At 37.6% G+C, this 26,615-nt stretch overlaps 1 protein-coding gene across 1 annotated transcript; it reads left to right on the top strand.

Moving 5' to 3' along the window:
- Nucleotides 1-475: 475 nt before the first annotated feature.
- LOC127441937 (translation initiation factor eIF-2B subunit epsilon-like) lies at nt 476-26,615 on the top strand. Its single transcript, XM_051699526.1, has 18 exons — nt 476-584; nt 3,220-3,429; nt 14,444-14,599; nt 15,700-15,824; nt 15,909-16,094; nt 16,248-16,425; nt 18,363-18,443; nt 18,557-18,634; nt 18,711-19,023; nt 19,254-19,399; nt 20,701-20,845; nt 24,208-24,309; nt 24,396-24,503; nt 24,608-24,698; nt 24,788-24,911; nt 25,003-25,128; nt 25,997-26,107; nt 26,230-26,615. Exons 2-18 carry the CDS (start codon nt 3,328-3,330, stop codon nt 26,287-26,289), a joined length of 2,232 nt encoding a protein of 743 aa, XP_051555486.1. The 5' UTR covers nt 476-584; nt 3,220-3,327; the 3' UTR covers nt 26,290-26,615.

Raw genomic sequence — 26,615 nt, 5'->3', positions numbered from 1 at the left:
CAGTGTAACGGGGTAATGTGGGCATGGAGGAGGCGGGAACCGGCTGAACAGTCAACATAAAGTTTAATGTAAAACTTAACATAAAACAAACATAAACACACACACATGCAGCCCGGCCACGTGCATCTCACTGTCTCGAACCAACGTCTACGGCCGTCCCTTATCTCACTCTCCCGCTGACCAGCTGATTCAGCACCGGCCGTGCTCCATCACAGCCTGGCCACGCCCTCCTCCTCATCACACAAATGTATCCGGATGGGACTTTTATCAAAAAAGTACAATAATTTGTAGTCTTAGTATGATAAAACATTTCAGCCACTGGAATCCATTGAATCCACTTTATTCTGAATAAAAACAATATATATTAACTGTTTATTTAGCATACTCAAAATGTCAGATTTGTGATTAATCGCAAACAAATTGAGAATGTACTTATATCTTCAATCTCTTTCTCTGGATTGATCTTGTGCCAGTCAAGTATGTCTGTTCCTGAAGCGAGGGGCCAAGCAGAACACTGTGGACATTGATGGCAGAAGTGCACTGTCCATCGCAGTAGAGGCCGCCAATGCCGACATCGTCACTCTGTACGTTACACACCATAAACCCTTCTCTCTGTTCCTTCATTAAAGTTTCTGATCATTGAATTCCAACTGTTTTGTCAAATTTCGAACAAAGGTCTAACAATAGTGGATTTTGCCGATAACGATAACTAAGGTGGTGGAAAAGGCCGATAACCAATTAATCGGCAGACAGTTTTTAAATTCAATTTTAAGAATGTAAAAAATCCTTATTGTAACCAGCACAGACATAGAGGCTGCGTGAGTCAAAAAATGAATAAAATCCCAGTAATAATCAGAAAAAATTAAGATTTGGTGCATAAACAAGCCCAAAAAACACAATGGGCTCTTAATTTGAAATGACGGAGACTTGGCACCATTACAATGCGCTTTTTAGAGCCTATATATTCACCAGATGAAGAGTGTGTTTATATATTTCACCAGATGAGGCTTAATTAGGAATAAGGTTTATTATTATTCTGTCAGGTGTATTCTGTTGATTCATGTCTTTTATTTTGAAATTCTAGTTCCTGTTTCATGTCATGTGTTCCTGTTTCCCTAGTCATGTGATTTCTGTTTTCCCTCCATGTTCATGTGTCACGTTTTCATTGGTTTATTGTTTAATTATCTTGTTATCAGTTCTGTTTGTTCATTGGTTTATGTTCTCCCATGTCTTGTATTTAAGCCCTCATGTTTGCATTGTCTATTGGTCTAGTATTGTATGTGATGGTATGTGTTTGTCAAGTCAAGTCAAGTCAAGTCAAGTCAAGTCAAGTCAAGTCAAGTCAAGTCAAGTCAAGTCAAGTCAAGTCAAGTCCATGTTTTGTAGTCAGGGTTATTGGAGTTCACGTTCTGTAAATAAACTGCACTTGGGTTCTTCATCTTCACGTCCTCGTCATCGTCATCATTGTCAGCAGATCCAGCTTACGTTACAGAATACTCGACCAACCATGAACCCAGCAGTTTCACTTCTGCGCTTACGTCAGGGGAATCGTCCTCTGGAGGACTATGTTGAGGACTTCTGTGGTCTAGCCAGCCAGGTAGACTTCAATGAGGTTGCCCTCAAGGGTTGTTTTAGATTTGGACTAAATGAGTCCATTTCTTTTTTGATGCCTGGCGATCGCAGTTCCCTCAGCCTGGCTCAATATATCGACCTCGCCAGAGTTCCACGTCACGGCGACGCCTCAGCCTGCTCCATGCCTCGTCACGGCGACGCCTCAGCCTGCTCCATGCCTCGTCACGGCGACGCCTCAGCCTGCTCCATGCCTCGTCACGGCGACGCCTCAGCCTGCTCCATGCCTCGTCACGGCGACGCCTCAGCCTGCTCCATGCCACGTCACGGCGACGCCTCAGCCTGCTCCATGCCACGTCACAGCCACACCTGAGCAGTGGGACCTGGAGATGGTTCCCACCCTTATACCCACCTTTAGTTCTCCTGAGCAGGCAAGGGGAACTTTCGGCCCTCCGATCCCACCTGGACCCTCTGAGCCCTGGACTTCGCTTTGGCCTGTCAGTCCCTTGACATTGCCTCAGCTCGGCGTTCCCTCGGCTCCACTACGGTCCTTCAGCTTGTCGGCTGTGCCGGGGTCCCTCGTCCCTCTGGCTCCTCCTTGGTCTGTCGGTCACCTGGCTCCGCTTTGGCTCTCCAAGCCTCTAGCATCGCCTTGGTCCTCCCTGCCATCGGCTCCACCCTGGCCCTTCGAATCTTCAGCTACTCTCCGGGCACCACGTTCCAAGGCTCTGCCCCTCAAGCCTCTCACGGCTCCACCTTCCATGGCTCCGCTCCTCGAGCCTCTCATGGCTTCACCTCCCACGGACTTTGCCCTGGTCTCATGCCCCTCGCCCTTTCTCGCCACACCACGCCCCACGCCTCAAGACACCCCCCCCCCGCTCCCTACAGAACTTTGAATTATGTCATGTATTACGTGTTTTGTTTGTGTTGGGGTGTCAGGAGCCACCCCTTAGTGGGGGGGATATGTCAGGTGTATTCTGTTGACTCATGTCTTTTATTTTGAAATTCTAGTTCCTGTTTCATGTCATGTGTTCCTATTTCCCTAGTCATATGATTTCTGTTTTCCCTCCATGTTCATGTGTCATGTTTTCATTGGTTTATTGTTTAATTATCTTGTTATCAGTTCTGTTTGTTCATTGGTTTATGTTCTCCCATGTCTTGTATTTAAGCCCTCATGTTTGCATTGTCTATTGGTCGAGTATTGTATGTGATGGTATGTGTTTGTCAAGTCCATGTTCATGTTTTGTTTTGTAGTCAGGGTTATTGGAGTTCACGTTCTGTAAATAAACTGCACTTGGGTTCTTCATCTTCACGTCCTCATCATCGTCATCATTGTCAGCAGATCCAGCTTACGTTACATATTCACAGGATATGAAGTTGAAAACACAATGTATGTTCCATATAGTCGCATTTTTCTTTGCATGCCCTCGCTTCAATTTAGATTACTTGATTATGAAATCAAATAACGCTGGCCACAGAGAAACACGGAGGAATAATAAAAAAAACCTATCCATAACCATTGGCATAGATTTTTGCAGATTACCGATAGGTCCAAAAAGCAACTATCGGCACCGATTAATCGGTAAAACAGATATATCAGTCTACCTCTAGTATTCAGACATAAAAATTTGTTTTCTTTCTGTCTCTCAGGTTGCGTTTGGCTAAGATGAATGAGGAGATGAAGGAGTCTGAGGGAGCGTTTGGTCAGTCAGGTCCACACTCTCTCTCTAAGAGTCACACAGAGCAGCAGTATAAAAAATGCATTCAAGAATTTATAACTTTACAACTACAGGAGTCCTAAACTTCAACACCTCACCAGCGCACAATAGTGTAATTCTTCCACCTACAGATCACGTTCAGGTATAACTGTATTTACACTGGACGCCACAACTATTGTAGATTTGACAAACATTATCCTTTACGTCCAAGTGTGTGACGTCATTCTCCAGCTAACAGCACAAATACTTTTTTCTTATTACAAATATGCATATATTAATGGTTTATATGTGTGTATCCTAATTTTTTAGTCATATCATGTATAAGGTTTTTTTAAATTCCTCACTGCACTGGTGCTTGTTTGAGACCTGATGAATTCCAGGTCTGCTCTGTTTATAAAATCAAATTTAGTAATTTTGAGAAATGAATCGTTTAACATCAAAAGGGTGCTTGTTTGTTCCTGAACCTATTTGGTTGACGTCAGTATTTTCTAATATTCTGTTTAATATCAAAATGGAATTACGGACAATGCGTATCAGTCAAACAAAGTAGATGTAAACTTTGAGGTAAAATTGTAAATGAAATCTTGACACTTATCTGTATATCATTGACCATGTTTACATGCACATGGATATTTAGATTAATATTGGAATTTGGTCATATTCTGATTATGTAAGAATCATGTAAATGCATTAACCCGATTGTCTTAACCTGATTAAGCCAATATTCAGTTTTTTAGTAATTTGAATAAGACAACCGTCATACACTTGTATTAATTGTAATTCTGTCTTATTTATAATGTCTACTGTTCCAAATGTTTAAAAAAGGAAGAAAAATCTACATACAGAGAGTTGAAAGCCTCATGACCTACACTTTTGCATTTATTGTGCTCTTGTGTGCTATTTTTAAGGACATGAATAAGAATTAATAAGCTGATTAAATTACTGTGCAGAATTACTGGAAATTATTTGAAATAAATAGAACAGAGAATAGCAGGAAAAGAACATTCATGTCTTAGTTTATTCAGAATATGCTGATTACATATATATTCTAATAGATGTAGAGCATGTAAATGTCTTTTTCAGAATAAAGGCTTTACCAGAATATGAACTTTAATCAGGAAAATAATGTGCATGTAAAAGTGGTCAGTGATTCATCTGAACTGCCCATAAATCGAGTGCTAAAGTTACTCTTTCTTTAATATTTACAGTGGCCCCAAAAATATTTGGACACTTAAATATGTATGGATGTTGTTGCATTAGGTATTAAAATATAAAAAGCAAGTAACATTTATTTTAAAGAAAGATAGCACAAGCACACCTTTCAAGCAAAACATTTAATGAAAACTAGTTTTTAAAACCAATAGATATACTGTTCATTATGAAAATGACGTATTTAGACAATTTCTCTTTTTCAGACATTAGTGGAACATGTCCATAGTTAAGCTGTGGTTACTTTGCTAAGACACCTTTGTGAACTTGAGGGGAAACTTCATGCATCCAATAAAAATAATTTTGGGGCCAGTTAGGTAAAAGTACTGGAAAAAAATGTCTCTGAAAAGTGAAGTTTGTTGTGTGAAAAACTCTAGAATAATTTGTTTGCAGATGCCATTTGATAATTTGTATCTAATGCAATGACATTGAGACGATGCCATAACTAAAAATGTTTGGTGAACTATCCATTTAAGTGTCCAGATACAGTGACAAGACAAAGTATGTGAACCCTTTGGAATTAGCTGGTTTTCTGCATTAATTGGTCATAAAATGCGATTTCATCTTCATTAAAGTCACAAGTATAGACAAACACAATGCGCTTAAGCTAACAACACACAAACAATTATAATCTTTCATGTCTTTACTGAACACATCTCATTCACAGTGCTGTGGAAAAAGTAAGTTAACCCTTGGATTTAATAACTGTTCGGTCCTTCCTTGGCAGCAATAACCTTAACCAAGCATTTCCGGTAGCACAACGTTCATATGGAATTTTGGACCATTGTTCCTTACAGAACTGCTTCAGCTCAGCCATATTCTTAGGATGTCTGGTGTGAACGGCTCTCTTGAGGTCATTCCACAGCAAATCTATTGGGTAAAGGTCTGGTCTCTAACTGGGCAACTCCAAAAGGTGGATTTTCTTTTTTTGAAGCCATTCTGTAGTGGATTTACTTCGATGTTTAAGGTCATTGTCCTGCTGCGTCACCCAACTTCTGCTGACCTTCAGCTTGTGCACAGCTTCCCTGACATTATCATGTAGGATATCTTGATAAACTTGGGAATTAATTTTTCCCTTGATGATGGCATGTGTATTCTTCCCAAACAATTCATCCTTAGTTTCATCAGTCCACAAATCATTTTCCAAATAGCGCTGTGGTGTGTTGAGTTGGTCTTTGGCAAACTTAAGTCACGCAGCAATGTTTTTGTTGGAAAGCTGTGGCTTCTTTCATGGTGTCTGCCATGGACACCATGCCTGTTTAATGTTTTTTGTGTAGTAGACACATGAACAGAGATGTTAACCAGGTCCAGTGATTTCTTCAAGACTTAAGCTGTAACTCTAGGGTTCTTTTTTACCTCATTGAGCATTCTATGGTGTGCCCTTTGAGTCATCTTGGCTGGACGGCCACTTCTAGGGAGAGTAGCTACAGTACTAAATCATCTCCATTTATAGAACAATTTGTCTAACTGTGGACAGATAAATATTTAAGCTCTTTGAGATAACTTTGTAACCCTATCCAGCATTATGCAAAATAACAATTCTTGATCGTAGGTCTTCTGAGATCTCTTTTTGCAAAACAAGGTCCATGTCAGCAGATGCTTCTTGTGAATAGCAAACTCAAAATTTTTGAGTGCTTTTTATAAGCCAAAGTATCTCTAACCCACACCAATCTCATTTCATTAATTGGATGACAGGTTTGCCAACTCCAGACTCTAATTAGCTTTTGTTGACGTCATTAGCCTAGGGGTTCAGATACTTTTTCCAACCTACACTGTAAATGTTTGAATGATGTACATCAATCATGTAGAACAGTACAATCATTTGTGTGTTATTAGTTCAAACAGATTGTGTTTATTCATTATTGTAACTTGGATGAAGATCAAACCAGATTTTAAGACAAATTTATACATAAATGCAGATAATTCCAAAGGGTTCACATAATTTTTCTTGCCACTGTACATGTGCAGTAATATATCTGTCCTTTCCATTCATACACATGAAGAGTCTTCACTTGTATTATTTTAGCATTTGGATTAATTGAGAATAATGGCCTTTGCACATATATTCTGCATTTAGCCGCTAAATGAAAATGTCATCTTGTGTCTTGTTAATGCTGGTTTAAAAATGTAGACATCAAATTCCAAATCTAAAAGGGAAATGCTTTCAACTACCTCAAGCCAGTGACATCCAAAAACACTTTTGAGTTTTTAGAGAAGATACAAGGTAAGACAATTTCACGTCAGATTTTATGTGCAAAGGTCTTCTGAAGATCAGATATTCTTCTCCATCTTGAAGGAACTCTTCCATCTTTTGCTATTCAGATCCTTAATGTAACCAGCATCAAAGGCAAAGACTTTTTCATATGTTGCAAAAAAAAAAAAAAAAAAGGAAATTTCTGCAGTTATGATACTTCTGCTCATCAGGGGCTCAATTGTTGGTTTCTTATCGTAACTTGCATGTGCTTGTAAGGTTATATGTGTCGTTCATAGATATGATAGCAACCTCTGGACAGGTATGCAAATATGGTAATCCTTCATTCAATTGTATAGGCTATGAAATACTGTGCAGTAATTATAACACCATCATGATCCATCACTGTATATGAAGCACACTTTAAGTTTATGGATCAGTTAAGTGAAAACCAGCATACTTAAGTGGAATTTGTTGGACCAATTTTTAATTTAACCAACTCTTAAAGGTAAAGTGTGTAATATTTTCCTGACAAGTGTAAACACTGGTGCTCTGTGGTGCTATGAAAGCATTCTCTGTTTGGTTGAGTGTCCCATATAGCTCACCAATTTCATGAGTTAGGGGCAGGACTACCTGTTTGTCCGACCAATGATGGGGGAGTGTTTTGGTTTTTGCAATTCATGTTTGGTTACGCTAGCAACGCAGAAATTACATACTTCACCTTTACACATTACTCTAGCATTACTTTAATGGTACAGCATTACTTTTTTGGGTTTGTCTAGGCTGCCCAATCAAAAGCTATAAAATTAATTAGACAAACTTTTTTTTTCTAGCTCATAATCAAAACACCAGTTGTGTATATAGTGCTGTAATGCATTTATATCACTATGAAAATGTCTTGTATGGTGTAGCATAATGATCATAGGATAGCTGTGCTAACTGAGGAGCAGACACTTGAAGTGTGTCAGATCGCATTACTTTGAGAGGACACTGGATGGAAAACAAGGGCTTTGTTCAGAATAGCATACTAGTGTACTACGTGTACTATTTCTGCAATATGTGAATTTTTTGTATGCATGGAATACCCAGTTGACCTACTATATTTTCCAAAAAGTACAGTATACAACCAAACACACTTCATAGAATACCATATCCTAGAAACCCTTTTGAAATGTAATAATGTACATGATATGATTTATAGATATGTACAATTCAGTTTTCGGTAGTTACAGTGCTAATTCTTGAGATCATGGTTTGCACAATTGAAAATGTATCCACTTGTGGAAACACCCATTCTAGATATCTTAAGTTGAATTTGAACAAGTAAAAATAATTATTGATATCTGTAACGGAATTATCACTTGTAGAATTTTACATTTATCTGTCATTCACTCATGTTCAAAATGCAATCACAAATATCTATAATAGCCTTCAACATCTTTTAATGACTCTTCAATGTATTGATATATGAAAAAAAAAATAGATATAAAAGTATCACTTTAGCACTTTTACTTGAATTCAACTGTTGATATCAGGACTGGACATTTTCACTAATAGAAATTATTGATATAAAAAAATTTGTACTGTCAGTCAATTGAAATTGTTAATCGTGATAAATCACATAATTCTTTGTTGTTAATTGGGATTAATCACAGATTTTGAAAGTGCTGTTGACTCTATATATACTTCTTTTCCTGTCAAAACTGATTTCCTTTTTAGGAAAGAAAACAAAACAATGTTACAATATAATGCTTTATTAACATTTTCCAATCAAAGCCTCAACATTGAACTTTTCCCAAAGTCTAATTGGGAGATTGACTAATTGAAAGAACTAGTAGAATTAGCATTTTATCTTGTTAAAATTGAATTGTTGATATCTGTAGTTCATATCCTGCAAACCACTGTTTCAGATGTTTCTCATAGGCACTGTTTAATAGGTAGTAAAATGTATGCAGATAGCAGGACACTAGTAGGCCTATTCTATTTTCTACATAGCCAAGCAGTAGTAATATATTCTAATCAAACTTCCTCTCGCTCCATATGTAATCCTGCCTTCAAGTTATGTCAGAATGATGGCATTTAAGTAATGAATGCACATGAATGCCACTACAATGAGTGCGTTTAGATGCACACCAATGCTCTGATTACGACCAAAAATCTGCGTATTCCAAAAATCCGATAACTCAAGATTTTAAATCATCGCAAAACAGTTTGATTAATTAGCGAATCAATCTGAATCAAAATTATTTAAAAAAATGTGTTTCCAGATATCACATATGACTGGAAAAGTCATGAAAATTCATTGGTCGAAAAAGTTGGGAACCCTGCATGATAGTACCCTGGGATTCTTAAGCCGCTAAAACGCTGGTAAAGGTGGTTTACATGGTCTGAAAATCTGTAAAATGGGCAAAAATCTAAGTTTGTCGATTGGTTCATGCTTAAACCGTTTATGACATTACCCTGATAAAAGAAAACCGTTTAAAACGTTTACATGACTTTACACGTTGTCAGCTTGTTGTATAATCGTGTGTTTATAATTTTAACACCTAAATCACTTGAATGCATATCACATCGCAATCACGACTTCCGAGCTCGTAAGTAGGAACTTCCCAGGAGGACTTGAAGGCAGCAAGCATTGTCCTATTCTTGTATTTATTACGCTGTGTGTCTTTACTCATTGCTGTTATTTGCTGATGTTATAATTCCGTCTTGTGCGCAGTTGTGTTTTTATTCACTTGACATTTCATCCAGAGGTGTTGCTACACAATACAGCGGATGCTGTTAGTGGACCTACCTTTTTGTATAGTACATAAAGAGTGTTAAAGTTTCTGTGTAAGTAAATAATATTAGCAAGCTGTTGGAGGAACTATTTCCTCATGTTTTCTCTCATTTCTGAACTGGAGAAAATAGTTTTTATCAGAATCTGGAGTGAAGTCGCTTTGAATGAGCTGAAATGATGAGAGGGAATAATATTGTTTCAACACACTGAAAGAGCATCACATTTATAAACTGCTGCAGAAAGGGCTGAATGATTGTTTGATGTCAGCAGATTTGTATTGTTGACAATAGTCCATGCTGTTTTCAAGTATGCAAACTGAACAAGACAAACCACAGTAAAGAGGTTTTATCAGAGCATTGGAATAAGCGCCATTAGATGCATAGTATGTGAGGGCCGTGTCTAGGTTTCTTCCATTGTACTAGCAAGAGGGTCTTACTGTACAGTACATGAGAGATCACATGCATGGATGCTGTTTTCCTCCTTTATCTTCACTCCAGAGCTTGTGCCTTTTTCTGTTCTATCATTTTCCTGTCAATTTGCACTTTAAATAAAACATCTGTTGGTTGTTGCAAACTTGGGAGTTTGAATCTTCTTTCCATGCTGTTCTTATTCTAAGAAACATACTCTTCACAAGTGCACAAATACAGACGCCAATGCTTGGCCAATGTATTGCAAATGTGCCTTCCCATTGTACATGCAGTTGTACATACAGTGCATCCGGAAAGTATTCACGGCGCTTCACTTTTTCCACATTTTGTTATGTGCCTTATTCCAAAATGGATTAAATTCATTATTTTCCTCAAAATTCTACAAACAATACCCCATAATGACAACGTGAAAGAAGTTTGTTTGAAATCTTTGCAAATTTATTAAAAATAAAAACCGAAAAAAATCACATATACATAAGTATTCACAGCCTTTGCTCAGTACTTTGTTGAAGCACCTTTGGCACCAATTACAGCCTCAAGTCTTTTTGAGTATGATGCTACAAGCTTGGCACACCTATTTTTGGGCAGTGTCTCCCATTTGTCTTTGCAGGACCTCTCAAGCTCCATCAGGTTGGATGGGGAGCATCGGTGCACAGCCATTTTCAGATCTCTCCAGAGATGTTCAGTCGGGTTAAAGTCTGGGCTCTGGCTGGACCACTCAAGGACATTCACAGAGTTGTCCGGTAGCCCCTCCTTTGTTATCTTGGCTATGTGCTTAGGGTCATTGTCCTGTTGGAAGATGAACCTTTGCCCCAATCTGAGGTCCAGAGCGCTCTGGAGCAGGTTTTCATCAAGGATGTCTCTGTACATTGCTGCATTCATCTTTCCCTCAATCCTGACTAGTCTCCCAGTTCCTGCCGCTGAAAAACATCCCCACAGCATGATGCTGCCACCACCATGCTTCAATGTAGGGATGGTATTGGCCAGGTGATGAGCAGTGCCTGGTTTCCTCCAGACATGATGCTTGCCATTCAGGCCAAAGAGTTCAATCTTTGTTTCATCAGACCAGAGAATTTTGTTTCTCATGGTCTGAGAGTCCTCCAGGTGGGCTGTCATGTGCCTTTTACTGAGGAGTGGCTTCCGTCTGGCCACTCGACCATACAGGCCTGATTGGTGGAGTGCTGCAGAGATGGTTGTTCTTCTGGAAGTTTCTCCTCTCTCCACAGAGAAATGCTGGAGCTCTGTCAGAGTGACCATCGGGTTCTTGGTCACCTCCCTGACTAAGGCCCTTCTCCCCCGATCGCTCAGTTTGGCCGGGCGGCCAGCTCTAGGAAGAGTCCTGGTGGTTCCAAACTTCTTCCATTTACGGATGACGGAGGCCACTGTGCTCATTGGGACCTTCAATGCTGCAGAAATGTTTCTGTACCCTTCCCCAGATCTGTGCCTCGATACAATCCTGTTTCGGAGGTCTACAGACAATTCCTTGGACTTCATGGCTTGGTTTGTGCTCTGACATGCACTGTTAACTGTGGGACCTTATATAGACAGGTGTGTGCCTTTCCAAATCATGTCCAATCAACTGAATTTACCACAGGTGGACTCCAATCAAGTTGTAGAAACATCTCAAGGATGATCAGTGGAAACAGGATGCACCTGAGCTCAATTTTGAGTGTCATGGCAAAGGCTGTGAATACTTATGTACATGTGATTTTCTTCATTTTTTATTTTTAATAAATTTGCAAAGATTTCAAACAAACTTCTTTCACGTTGTCATTATGGGGTATTGTTTGTAGAATTTTGAGGAAAATAATGAATTTAATCAATTTTGGAATAAGGCTGTAACATAACAAAATGTGGAAAAAGTGAAGCGCTGTGAATACTTTCCGGATGCACTGTATGCCAAGGAGTCAAAAAATAGGAAGAAAAAAACGTTTTGTGTTCTTTTTCCAAAAGTGCCTATAACTCCCTTTATCCCTTTATATTCTTGTTCAGAACAAACATTCCTTTTAATTTAAACTTGAAAGAAACTTTCTTAATAAACTTTAGAATAATTTTTCTAATTTCATTTCTATAATTTCTATGGCCCTATATGGTTAAATCTGAGATATATGTTTCTCAATGTGGCTTCATCTGTAAGTTGTAATATTTTACCCATTTTTAATGGTCGAAAACCATATGTGGGTCACAGTATGAAACTATTTTTTCTTGTCCAACAAAAAGTACAAATAATGTTGAAACTAGAAATACCTTTATTTATTCACATAAACTCCATTAGATCAAAATATTGTATATATATATATATATATATATATATTTAAGCAATATCACACGAGTAAGAGTGCGATATGGCCCTACATCAGCACTGCTGTGATTCGGCCACAGGTTGAGTGCCGTAGGTAATCACAGCAGTGCTGATGTAGGGCCATATAGCATGATTGTGAGTGTGATATTACTTATATACAACAGTTCAATGAACAAGTAAATTTTTTCAAATTAGGAAAAACTGAGTACAGTCATAAAAACACATTTGTGCATGGAACTACTTTCTTACGAGACGGATCAGAATCTGCCGTTAATGGTTCAAAAAATTATGTGTCCAAGCCTCTCAAAAACATCACTTGGAACTAGTATCACAGCTTGGGCTGTTTCTAACATGTTATTGGAGAAACAAGGATGTGTGCGTGTGTGTGTGTGTGTGTGTGTGTGTGTTAGAGAGAGAGAGAGAAAGATATGGGGCATTTGAGATCACCTGTTGATGATGCTATAGTCTGTTAGTCAGCTTTTTGAAGATAATGTAATTTTGGTGAAATTCATCCTATTTTCTCAGTGCAAAAATAGCCATCCAAGCGGGGGTATTCCTCCCTATTTCACGGTAACCGGTGCGCAAGAGTTTTTCACTATAGAAACCTCAAAGTCCTCTGCCATTTTGTCCTCTCTAATGTGGAAACTCCGGTAAGAGGTAAGCTCCTTGAGTTTGTTTCATTAATCAGTCTGTCGTGTCTCTCAGCTGTGATGAGCCGTAATGCTGTAGTTGTTAGATCATTTAAAGCTATTTCCTAGCTTTAGTAGTGTAGTAGTAATACAAGCGATCACGGAGCACTGTTGAATGAAAACACTGAGTGACGCTGACTCACTTCACCAACTGGCTCATATTACACACAAAAATGGTCTTTGCCTCCACCTGCTTGCTAAAATATGTAATGTGACAAAATTAAATGTAAAGAGACAGATAGCTCTTAACACATCTGCACTGCTCTTACACTTTAGTTTAGAACGGCACGAACACAAGCGGAGTGACACACACAGTGAAGCGTTGGAGTGATGATGGTGTGAGACCATCAGTACTCATTGAATGTCTCTCGTCCAATCACATTCGAGGACTGGAACTAACTGTTTTATATATATATATATATATATATATATATATATATATATATATATATATATATATAGTGCACACAGAAACATTTACTGAACATTTCTTTCTTTAGCTGATTGCAGAGGTTATTTATTCTGAAATTTGGTGAATAACGTGTTACCTAAACATATTAAAAACATGTGAGAGGCAAAGGACGATGCAAATAATAATTTTAAGATTTGTACATTTCAATTTCATATCAAAATTCCATCAAATTGAATTGAGTAAACTTTAATAAAATAATATAAAAAAAATAATATTCTAAGTTTGATTAATTTAATATATATATATATATATATATATATATATATATATATATATATATATATATATATATATATATATATAATTTATTTATTTTTTAATCAACATACCCCAAGGGCAGACCTGAAGAGACTTTATGTCTATCCCTCATAGCCTCGTTTTCATTCCCGTGAAAAATCAAATATGTAAATGAGGTCTATAAACAAAAGATCGATAAACTATTTAATGATATTTTAAATAGTTTGGGTTTAATTCAACTTACAACACCTACATCGACGTTAGTCAACAGAAAAAACTTTCTGGCCCCGTCCGGCTTCTGTACTCGTAGTATGATGCCACAGCTGTTCAATGCGCAATACTCGTTTTTGACCAGCAGCAGGCGCACGGCGGCTTAGAAGGCCGCATCCTCCATTGAGCCGCATTCAAATCTCACGATATTTGTTGGTCTTATTGCGCACAACTGTATACTATAAATATTACCATTTTAATCTATTAATTCCAAGTTTTTTTACCTGTTATAAATAAATATACATTATCCCTAGTGGTTACCTATAAATTCTCATATAAAATGTCTTTACCCACTAATCATGATCGACTGTGATTGGTCCATCTTGAACTTGCGCTGAGAAACGGAACACATACCACGTGCTACTGCCATTTATTAGCTTCCCCAGCAGCGCTGGATAATAATTTACACCCGAATAACGACATTGAAAAACATTAATAACTATCACATTGAAAAGACACCATGAATAGTTAAAAATAATATATATTATTTTGAACCATTAAACCTAACATCCCATTTAGGGCTTTACATTTCATTCTCATTGCCATTCTAGCATCTTCTTTATTTCTGTGCGCTTGTAGTTACAGATGAGAAACATGGCAGGCAAAGCAGGGAAACAGAACCGCGCTCGGAAGCCCGGAGCGGATCAGGATGAAGAGGAGCAGCCGCTGCAGGCGGTTCTCATCGCGGACAGCTTCAACCGCAGGTTCTTCCCCATCACTAAAAACCAGCCGCGGGTGAGTCAAGTGCACATGACAGTGAGCACATGTGTGCCTCTGGATCACCATGCAGAATACTGCTCATCACTACAATACAGTAATAACAAAAAAGTACCTTACAGTGGCAATACTATGTTTCTGGATATGTAACCATGGTAGTGCCATGCTACTGTTGGAAGTGCCTTGGAGTACCATGTAAACACAATTATACACGAAGAATATGGTTATCATTCAGTATCATTTTATATTTCAAAGTATCATGGTTTTACCATCTAATACCATAGGAATATCATGTTTTCTGGACCTGTAGTATGGCATTGTGTTTTATTTATTTTAATATGTACCATGGTATTCTTTGACATTCCTTGTTTTGTTAATTTTTTTGGGCATGATACCATAGTTATGCCATTTTATTTGGACATGTTCCATGGGTTAGTGTTAGGGTATACCTATTCTTTTAAGTTCCTAGGAGTACCTTGTAAATACCATGCTAATCATTCAGTATCATGGGATCAAAGTACTATGTACCATTAAAGTAACATCCAATACCATGGTACTGCCAAGTTTTTTGGATATATACCATGGTAGTACAATAGTATTTTCTTACATGGTACCATGGTACAGCGTTCCCCTTATAATGAAAAACCTGTAAGTATTGGGTATTTTAAAACTGTGTTTTCCAGGCCTGTAAAAGTCATGATAATAATAAAATCTTCGAAGTCATGGAAAATCGTGGAAATTTCAATAGAGATTGTTCATTTTTTGAGTTGCACTTTGCTCATTCCCTAAATATTGCTCTTGGTTTGAGGTTTTGTAGATTAGAACTGGCTTGCAAGCCATTGTGTGGTTCGATTTGTGAGCAAATCCTTCTTTTGAGTCTGCTGTTTGCAGTTATTTGGTTGAAATGGTTTACAAAACGGTGAAGGTGGAGTATTTAATTGGTCGAAAAAGGTGGGAACCCTTCATGGTAGAACACAGGGATTCTTAAAATACTTCAGAGTTTAGGAAAATGGCAATCATTCAGTACCAAGGTGAAACAGTCACTGTACCATGGTACTTTTTTTGTAAGGACATTATTTGTTGCCTGTTTAATTCAGAATAAACCTTTGTCCTATCAGGCTCTTCTCCCACTGGCAAACGTCTCCATGATCGACTACACACTAGAGTTCCTGACATCTACTGGAGTGCAAGAGACGTTTGTCTTCTGTTGCTGGATGTCCAACAAAATCAAGGAGTACTTACAGTGAGACACTGTACCTTTTGTTTAAATTGATATCAAAGAATGACTGGGGTCCTTTTGACTTATTATTATTTTCTTATTTTACAGAAAGTCAAAATGGTGTCGCCCCTCTTCCCCAAACACGGTGCACATCATCACGTCTGACCTGTACCGTTCCCTCGGGGATGTATTGAGGGACGTGGATGCCAAGGCTCTGGTCCGCTCAGACTTTCTGTTGGTATATGGAGACGTGGTGTCCAACATTGATGTTTCCCAGGCCTTACAGGAGCACAGGTGAGTGTTAACCATATTTAGTAAACATGATCAGGTTCTCTGTCCTGTCTATAAACTGCATTCATCATAATTTACTGTGCCAAATGTACAGTTATATCGTACACTGTCGTTGATTTTAACTCTTAAAACAATATGTGGTGTTTTGTCTCAAAGGCAACGGCGCAAAATGGAGAAAAATATCTCGGTGATGACCATGATCTTCAAAGAGTCCTCGCCTGGCCACAAGACTCGCTGTGATGAAGACGACGTCATTGTAGCCATGGACAGCAAGAACAAACGTGTCCTTCATTATCAGAAAGCACAGGGGCTAAAGAGACTACAGTTCCCTATGGTATGAGATTTCAGTGATATTTTAGAGTGAACATGTCCATGTTTTACTACAGTCTGTTAGGACGTTGCTATGTGGTTGCAAGGGTGTTCTGGGTGGTTAGTAGTACCATATGTGATTGCTTACTGGCCCAAGTCAAAAGAGCCCACCCCCAAGTCTCTCTGATATGCTGGTGTCTAGATGTGACCTAGTTGAAAATCCTTATATCGTTATTGTAAGAAGTACTTGAACAAATCTCCTCAACAAGCCACTTGATTTGAGGTGGTTCATGTTGGTTGCACAAACATGTGGGATGAGCTACATGCCAAAGTAAATTGTTTGTTTAACTGAGTTTAGAGGTTATTCAGATCCTCACTCTTCTCAGTGTTTACTCATTTGATTCTCATTATTGTAATAATGTAACAAAAATCATCCTTCCTATCAATACACAATTGCTTTTTAATATAAATTAGCATATTATAAATTCTAGGGCTGTCAGTCGATTAAAATGTTTAATCAAATTAATAACATGACCTGCCAGTTTATTCATAGAATAAATAGCATTTTATTGCAAATATCTTTATTTGCTGAGAAAGGCCCCCAAATAAAGATAATTAAATATAAATAATACATAATAATCTGTGCTATTTTTAATTATATTGTCAGTCTATGTACATGTGCGACAGATGGACGATTTTGAAGCATCTAATTGGTTTTTGAAGTCATAAACGGCACGTTTTTAGGATGCTGTGTGAAGTTAAAAGTAGTTGAAACTTTGAAGATCATGTCTCGAGATCCCAGCATTTTGTTGTGTTTCGTCCAGCTGTCAAGAATGCGCTCTGTGTGACCGACTTTCATTCTGTGGCATCACTGCTTGTGAGGTTTGTAGAGGCGTGCTGACTGCCCCCAGCTGATGCAGCTCATAAAAACATGAAGTGACATTTACTTCAAGTTTGTTCCAGTGGTAGCAAAATACTTCATATTATTACTGATATACGTACGCTCAAGTCAGGAGGCATGATTAATTGCGTTCATTTTATTTTTATATTAATTGCACTAAATTTATAATTAAAATGAAAGCCCTAATAGAAACTTCACAATTTCAATTATATATCTTTTTTTTCCTTCACATTATGGAAATGATATTTTTTGGGGCAATTGTGCATAATTTTCCTATAAATTATTAATAATAAATAAAACTATTTGTAATTTTTTATGTGTATTTATTTATGGGAGAAATATGTTCAGTTTTATTAAGTTCAAGAGCCTTTAATGGAATAAAGTAATGATAATCGGTCACACTTTATATTAGGTGGCCTTCACTACTATGTACTAACATTAAATACATACAAGACTATGCATTTACTGTGTAACTACAGGTTATTCTGCAAAATTCCCACATTTGCTGCTATGGAGGTTGAGGTACGGGTAGGTTTAGGAGTAAGGGTAGGGATAGGATTATGGGTTAGATTTAAGGGTTGGGTTAGGGTTAAGGGTAAAGTTAACAGTGTAACTACAAATGTAATTAAATGCAATAACATGTATGTACATAATAAGAACACTGTATCAAATGGTTAAGTACATAGTAGTTAAGGACACCTAATATAAAGTGGGTCCAGATAATCATCCTTCCTGTCAATAGACAATTACTTTTTTAATTAAATTAGCATAAATTAAAGGTTGTACAACAAATACTACCATGATGCATATATACTTAACTAATTTAGTTGTTGTATATCATTTATTTGTATTAATATTGTTTTTTTAAATTAATTTGATTAATTAATTTGCAGTATGGTAATTATAATTTTGGGGGAATGTTGCGAGCCCAGCTGTCATTAAAATAATGTCATAATGCAATAATAATAATAATAATGGTCTTAAAATAGGTTGCATTTTTTTTAATGCAAAATACAAGTATTTGTTTTTTAATTGACGGCAGTTTTTCCTCTTGCACTCAGAATATTTTCCATAGTGGAAGTGATGAATTTGAAATTAGGTATGATCTATTGGACTGTCATATCAGCATCTGTTCTCCACAGGTGAGTATGCTGTTTTACGTTTGTACTGTACGTGTTTGAATTATATACATATCTAAATGTATCTTGATCAGTTTTAAAACCCTAAAATAAACAGTGAAGATTTTGTCTCTTAGGTTGCTGAACTTTTCACTGACAACTTTGACTACCAGACAAGAAACGACTTTGTCCGTGGGATTTTAGTCAGTGAGGAGGTATGAAATGTGCAATAAACTGACACACTCTTTCATGCATTCTTGTCTTATCCTTATGGAGTTTCCTTTTCTTTAGATCTTAGGAAACCAGATCCACATGCACGTCACTAAAGATGGATACGGGGCTCGGGTGTCTAACCTCCTCATGTACGACTCCATCTCTTCTGACATGATTCAACGCTGGATCTATCCGGTCACACCTGAAGCTAACTTTGCAGACCATGAAGGCCAGAGCTGTACACACTCTCGACATAACGTGTACCGTGAGCTGGGGGTCAGTCTGGGTCTTGGCAGCCAGATGGAGGAGAACGTGCTCATTGGTCGAAACACAGTGATTGGAGCAAACTGCACCATATCCAACACTGTGATCGGTGCAGACTGTGTGATCGGTATGGTCTTCATATGAAATTCATTCATTTTTGTTTATATAATGTTTCTGTCCTCTGTGTCATGTATGACGTGGGTCTGATGGTTTTGTTTTCAGTGTCTTGCATTTACAAATATTCAGTGCTTGCAGAAAGTCAATTCCGTCTTATGACTTGATTCCTATGTTAGTATTTTTTTAAATACCATGTGATCTGTTTGATTGGCCCCATCTCTCTGTTCTCCTCTCTCGTAGGGGACAATGTGGTTCTGGACAGAGCTTATATATGGAACAGAGTCCATATTGCCAACAATGTGAAGGTCCAGCAGTCTGTAATCTGTGACGGTGTGGAAGTGAAACAGGGAGTCACCCTCAATAAGCAGTGTGTGCTCGCTTACAATGTAAGAAAAAAAGAAACATTTTTAAGGTTTAACACAAGGGTTATCTTGCAGTGTACCAACCTAGTTGCTGGAGTTTAAAGAAGTGTTTAATATATGTAAGTTAAACAAAGTCAGGTAAGGTTAGATTGAAACATTAGTTGACCTTGTTTATTTAAATGAACATTTTAATGTACAAATTCCGTGGAGTTGGAGGCTCTTCGTTGAATCTCTTTTTATTAAGTATTGTTTTTAGGGATGTCAGAAAAAATCGATATACTGATTACTGATCAGTACATTAATTTATCAATATATTTTTGAGGCATCGATATATTAAAATTAGCCGACATTTAAATTAGAAGCCTAATTTACTTGTTTTCCAATTCACCCAGCTGGCCTCTGTTTAACAGTCTTGCGTAATAGTGTTGGGAGACCACAAGAGTTGATCTAACATTTACTGTCCATGTACCCAGAGAAATGGACCTGAAACACCAACACTCCCTACTACACTTGACAGTGGGGAAATGATCAAGGAAGACGTGTTTTCCATGTACAGTACTAAGACAGTGGCCCTGGGCCAAATGTATTTTTGTAGCACATTATAAAACAGAAAAGTTTTAAAAAACAGAAATGGCTTAACATTTATCAATTATAGGAAAGACAACGCTTTTAAAGGTTTAGTTTTGCCTACTCGTTGTATAAGTGCATGCACATTAAGCATTTTTTATGTTAGGCATTTTACAATATTCCATTAATCAAGTCAGTGAATTGCATCATACTTGGCTGGAAGAAAATTGGCAGCCTATGCGCGACATGTATATAACCTGCTGTATTTGACGTCCTTCCTTCTAATTTTTATTACAAATTGTGTTATGTATACTTGGACTGACAAATGATGACTGTAGCTCGACTAAGCAAAAACCCACTGTAGCTCAATTACGACTGCGCATGCAAATGTACTGACAGTCGCCTAATGAGCACATAGAATGGTGACAATTATCCATAATGGTCTGCTTCAATAACAACTAATGCCTTTCTGCTTACACTTGACATAAGACATGCTGGGACACTACTATATATATATATATACACAAACACATACACCCTCTGTCACTCTGCTGAATAGATATTGATACTGGCCATTAAAAACCCCATATCAATCGACCACGTATTAGGATTATCACTAAGATCATTAAATTATAGTGATATATTCATATTTAATTAATAATTACATTTTTATTTTTTTATTTGTCCACTGTGCCATGAGAGTCTCTTAAAATCTGAGCTGGTTGCCTTGTCTTTTAATCAGATGTCATTATATGCAGGTCGTGGTTGGTCCAGATATCACACTTCCAGGAGGCACAGTTCTGTCCATGCACCATCCAGATGAAGAAGATGAGGAGGATGATGATGAATTCTTGAGTTATGACAATGATGTCGCCCACAATAAAGACAAAATCCGACAGAAAGGTGAATGTCCCAATTATTTCTTTAACCCTTTAAGCTCGGATGGGCCTGAGAGGAAAAAAATACTTATGATAAAAATATTCATGACTGCAGTGTTGACCAACACAAAACAGGTTTAGTTTGAAAGCTTAGAAGCTGTACTTTACAGTTCATGTAGGCATTATGACCAAATTTGTAGACAAATCAGTAGTGTTCCGTCTTGATAATTTAATACAAAAAATGCACTGTACATATTATTGCAATCAGTAAAAACATAAAACTCATCAAATAGCCACCTGCCATATGTTGTTGGAAATAGTGATGGGTCGGTCACGAACGAGTCGGCTCTAAGAGCCGGCTCTTGTAGGTGAACGTTGGGAACCAGCTCGCATATCAGAAGAGCCAAATCTATTTATAAAAATATAAAAAAAATTAAGATATGAATAATCAAAAGATTTAAATGAATAGAATTAACGAATTCAAAGAATGAAAAAAGAAATAAAATAATATAGGCCTAAATGCTCAAGCGCACACACATTCGTTCTGACTGTCTGCTCAGACTAACAGCCTCACCTGTTGTTCCTGTCAATCAGACACACAGTCAACCAATGAACCAAAGATGCGTGAGGGAGGGCGGAGCCAACTTATTATGTTGTTCAAATTGTATTATTTTTGAATGGTTAGATTTATATACATTAAAAAGTTGTACTTTACATGAAAATGCAAACCAATGTATTTTTAAATACATTGTGGTTAAGGTAGAGTATGATTTCATTGAATAATTTAATTAGAATTGTTTTAACACCAATCATAGTCAAACTATCGCAAACTTCAAGTCTGACTTGAAAACATACAAAACAATTTTTTTTTAAAGAGCCGTTTGGGAGCCAAAAGAGCCGGCTCTTTTTGGGGAGCTGAGCCGAACGAGCCGGCTCACTGAAAAAAGCCGGAATGCCCATCACTAGCTGGAAAGCTCTCAAAGAATAGAATACTACCAGCCTATTTGCTTTACTCGCAGACAAAAATATAGTGAGTAATAGCTAAGTATATGTCTTTAACAATTATGTTGTTGTTGCTTATATGCCGCATTTCCACTTATAACTTCACGAAAAATAAACGGAACATAAAATATGACAGACCATTACTTAGAGGAGGTTGATTATCTTTCAAACGAGCCCACACACAATGTAATTGGATACATAGATCATTAGACAATCGACACAAAGCACAATGTTACATGTGGCCACCAGGAGATGGCGCCAAGTTCATGACACAGACCCAATGATGGTGAAGTGAGTAAAGACGCTGACTGCCACCCCTGGAGTTCGCAAGTTCGAATCCCAGGGCGTGCTGAGTGACTCCAGCCAGGTCTCCTAAGCAACCAAATTGGCCCGGTTGCTAGGGAGGGTAGTCACATGGGGTAACATCCTCATGGTCGCTATAATGTGGTTCGCTCTCAGTGGGGCACGTGGTGAGTTGTGCGTGGATGCCGCGGTGGATGGCGTGAAGCCTCCAGACGTGCTATGTCTCTGCGGTAATGCGCTTAACGAGCCACGTGATAAGATGTGTGGGTTGACGGTCTCAGACGGTTGATGGAGGCAACTGAGATTTGTCCTCTGCCACCCGGATTGGGCGAGTCACTACGCCACCACGAGGATTTAGAGCACATTGGGAATTTGGCATTCCAAATTGGGGAGGAAAAAAAAAAGATGACTCAAATGGCACAGAATGAAACTCATTCTGTGAAATCTCATTACTAAAATCATGTCTCCAAGCTATGCATACCTTTAGTCATTGTTGTGTTTGCATGTTTAATTTGTTTTTTCTGTACAATTGTTATGTTTTATTTGTTTAGAGAGGCTTTAGGACACATGGAGACGTTTTTTGGACACTATGATAAATTATTTTTGTAATGCTATATCTTTTGATGGCTTTGTCGTATCAACACAAATTTGTTCTCAGATGCAGTTGACATGATTGGGAACAAAACAAAAGCACTTTTTCTGAGCCACCTTATTTACACCCAGAGATACATAATGTCAAATAAGAAAAATAAAATAAGTACATTTTTGGCTCAATGTTTTTGTGATTTTCTAGCAGTTTCTTAGGCTGAGAGTCTCAGAATTTATCATAATCTATATTAATAACAAATTTGAAAAGTTTTCTTTACAATGATACCATTTTATAACCCTTTAATACTGTGTATGCCACTGAAACAGGAAATCTTTAAAAACACCTTCAGTGCTTAAAAAATAACTGCACACTATCATGTGACTTACATTGTAAAAATCTACATAAAATCACCAATATTGTTAGACCAACAATATTCCCCCTAATGTTGTTCAAAGCCTAACAGAATAAATTATGCGTTTAGTGTTATAGGCTTATTTTTTGCTCTTTACTGACTTTATTTCTGCTGTTTTTGTTGTTGTTTTTTTTGCCACTTTAGTTAATTGGTGTGTGGTGATGTTGAGAGCTCATCTTTTAACTTAAAGGTGCTCAGTCATTTTTCCTGATTAAAAAAGTTTTTCTCCAAAATAAATGAATAGTCATTTTGAAACATGTATAAAATCATGACCAGTCGCATGAGATGAAGACTCCAGTCATATCAGTAACCTTATAAAAGCTGTTTTATTCTACATGGAGAGGGTCCACACATGGGGGCTGCCATGTTAAAATCACATGACCAGCCGAATACCACTCACTTAATCTCAGTAACTGCAATGTCATTGGACACTTTCACACATGGATTAAATTAATCATGGCTGACTGTGAATTATATACAATGACATCTGTAACTGGAATCTGTTGTGTTTGAGTGATGCTGCATCCAAGCCGCTAGGTGTTACTGTAAGTCCAAGATGACAAATTCAAAATAATTACTGAGTGCACCTTTAATGAGGTTTGTTGATTGTCACCATTTTTGAGGTTTGTGTGTGTAGGGTTGAGCTCTAAGGCATATCTTTCTTCAGAGGCAAAGATTGCAGTTAACTTCATGTAAAAGTAATTTAAAACCTTATTTAAAGTTGAAAGGGTGACAAAATGAAAGTTGTTGAACTGTGAATTGATAGTTGGCTGAACAAGAAATTTGTAGTTCTCTCAGCAAGAGTTTTTTGCATTCAGTGAACAAACAAATTAAAATCGACTAAACAAAGCAATGTTACGGCAATGTAAACATCTTAAGACAGGAGAACATCTTGAACGGATTGCACGTCTATTCCTCACATTCCTCGTTTTCATTCGTTTTATATTGAATGTGGCGTCTTCCCCGACTTACTAAGATCCATTTGAACATTTTTGGACCCTACTATTACTTGACTTGACTTGACACGTGATTGACATGTTTAAAGTGTCATTAACTCTGAGTTTTGTGCATTTGTGGTCAGTATTTAATCCAGCAGAGGTGGGCACAGAGGGCAAAGGATACAGATGGAAAACAAACAGCCTTGATGAAACCGAAGAAGACGAACTTGCAGAATGTATTTGGGGTGAGACGTCTGTCGTATTCCATGAACACCTCAAAAGTTCATTAAGAATCACTGTAAAATGCTTCATACGGTTTGCATTTGACTAGGCCTAGTGTTGAATCCAGATCCAGAGAGTGACAGTGAGAGTGAGGTCAGCGAAGGGTCACATGACACTGGAAGCCGCACGGCATCACCTGAACTTGATGATGTTAAAGGTGAGGACCGTAAAAACTACGTAATTGCATTCCTAAATGCATCATAAATATTTCCCAGATTTTTTTATTGTTTTCTCTAATATGTCTTTTCCTCATGCTCTCAGTGTTTCAGAATGAGGTTCATGGAACGTTACAGAGAGGTTTGGATGAGCACATCAGCTGTGACAATCTGGTTCTTGAGATTAACTCACTCAAGTAGGTCAAATATGTATCATGCACGTACCTTAGTTATAATTTAGATGCTAATAAATGACAGTTGACAGTTGTTTTATTTGCTCTGTCAGGTATGCATACAACATTACTCTGAAGGAGGTCATGCAGATCTTGACCACAGTTGTGCTTGAGTTTCCTTTCCATCAACAGGGAGCTCAGATCACCACAGCCCAGTATTCATCACATATGCTGCCTGTGAGTGACTGTCAGTCCCTTCTGCTGTTCATTTAATAATAATACAGTAGCTGAAGAAACTGATAACAGTTGCTGTCATGTTCCTCTGCAGTTGTTGAAGAAGTGGGCACCGGTCTTTAAGAACTATGTGAAGAGAGCTCAAGACCACATGGACTGTCTGGCCTCTCTGGAGGAGGTCTTTCTGGAGCGTGACACTCATTGGGCAGCATTAGTCAAAGTGAGTTTAAACACCAACTGGCTATGTTCGAATAGCATACCAGCACACTACTTGTACTGTTTCTGAAGTATGTATACTGTGTGCAGTCTGTAAATTATCAGAATGCTTGGAATACCCACAGTCAAAAAATGAAGTCATAATTCCTTTGCTAAAATGGGCAGTATACATCCAGAGCACATTGTGTGGTGTACTGTATCCCACTATGTAGTATACTCAACTTGACCTTCCATTTCCAGTATGATGCATGAACCAGAAGTAATATCAACCACGATTTTGAACATCTTTTCTTTAAACAGATTAAAATGAAGAAAATGAACTGATATCATATTTTTGGAGATTATAACCAGATGCCGCTTGATGAATAACATGTAACAATGACGTGTCGTGACAACAATGAAGCCATAATACTTTTTGAAACGTGTATTGTTACCTAATTATGAACGGTTTCACTTTCTGTTTAGGTAAGAACGGCACTGTTTAGGCTGTATACAAAGTATAGAATTTTTTCTCTTTTTCTTGTGGAAGCCACGTTTATTTGTTACAGCAGGGCTCCCATACTCATGGAAAACCTGGAAATATCAGTGGATTTTTAAAAAATAGTCATTTCCAGGCCTGGAAATGTTGTGGAAATTACTAAAATCTTGCTAAAAAAATTGCTCTAGTTAATATTTTTTTTCTAGTTATGTTATGTTCTGAAATGTATATTTTATTGGGTAAATGTCTTTTGAGTGCAAAATCATAAACAAATATATACAGTAATCACGAATGAATGGAAAAATCATGGGAAAGCCATGGAAATTCCTTGATCAATGGTGAGGGAACGGTCATGGGCTGATTGTGCAAACTTTTCTGTATTTGCACATTTTAGGTGCTGATAAACATGTACCAGCTGGAGATTTTGGATGAGGATGCCATCATGCGCTGGTTCTCTCAGGGCGCCACTACAGACAAGAGCCACCAACTCCGTAAGAATCAAGGGGTGAGGACCACACTATGAGGAAGAATCAAATATTCACTCATTTAATTGTGAAAAATTATGGTTTTCATGCTATAAAATGAAGTCAAATCCAGCTTTGGAGGTTACCGTCTGTCTTTCCACAGCTCCTGAAGTTCATTCAGTGGTTGGAGGAGGCTGAAGAGTCTTCAGAAGGAGATGAATGAACATGAACCTTCATCAGGATCTGATATTGACTCGTAAACCCATCCGATGGTCATTCTGACACTTTACAAACCTAATAAAACATGCTTTGAGGCATGCCATGTTCTACCAAAGCTGACTTGACTTACAGAAAGTTCATTTTCTCTTGGTTTCATAAATTGACCAGCTGGATGGCAAAGTATAAAGGAGTGAAACTAGCATTGATACATAGTTTTCTGTTTCTTATGATTTGATGTATGGGTTGTAATGCTTATTTAAAGACATGTATTGTAAAACAATGTTAAAAGACCTCATTAATGAATAAACTTCTATACAAAAAGTGTGTAAA

This window comes from Myxocyprinus asiaticus, chromosome 6 (genome assembly GCF_019703515.2).
Source record: "Myxocyprinus asiaticus isolate MX2 ecotype Aquarium Trade chromosome 6, UBuf_Myxa_2, whole genome shotgun sequence".
NCBI classification, from domain to species: domain Eukaryota; kingdom Metazoa; phylum Chordata; class Actinopteri; order Cypriniformes; family Catostomidae; genus Myxocyprinus; species Myxocyprinus asiaticus.
The sequence above is the reverse complement of the archived record's forward strand: the minus strand, read 5'-3'. Positions and strand labels throughout refer to the sequence as shown.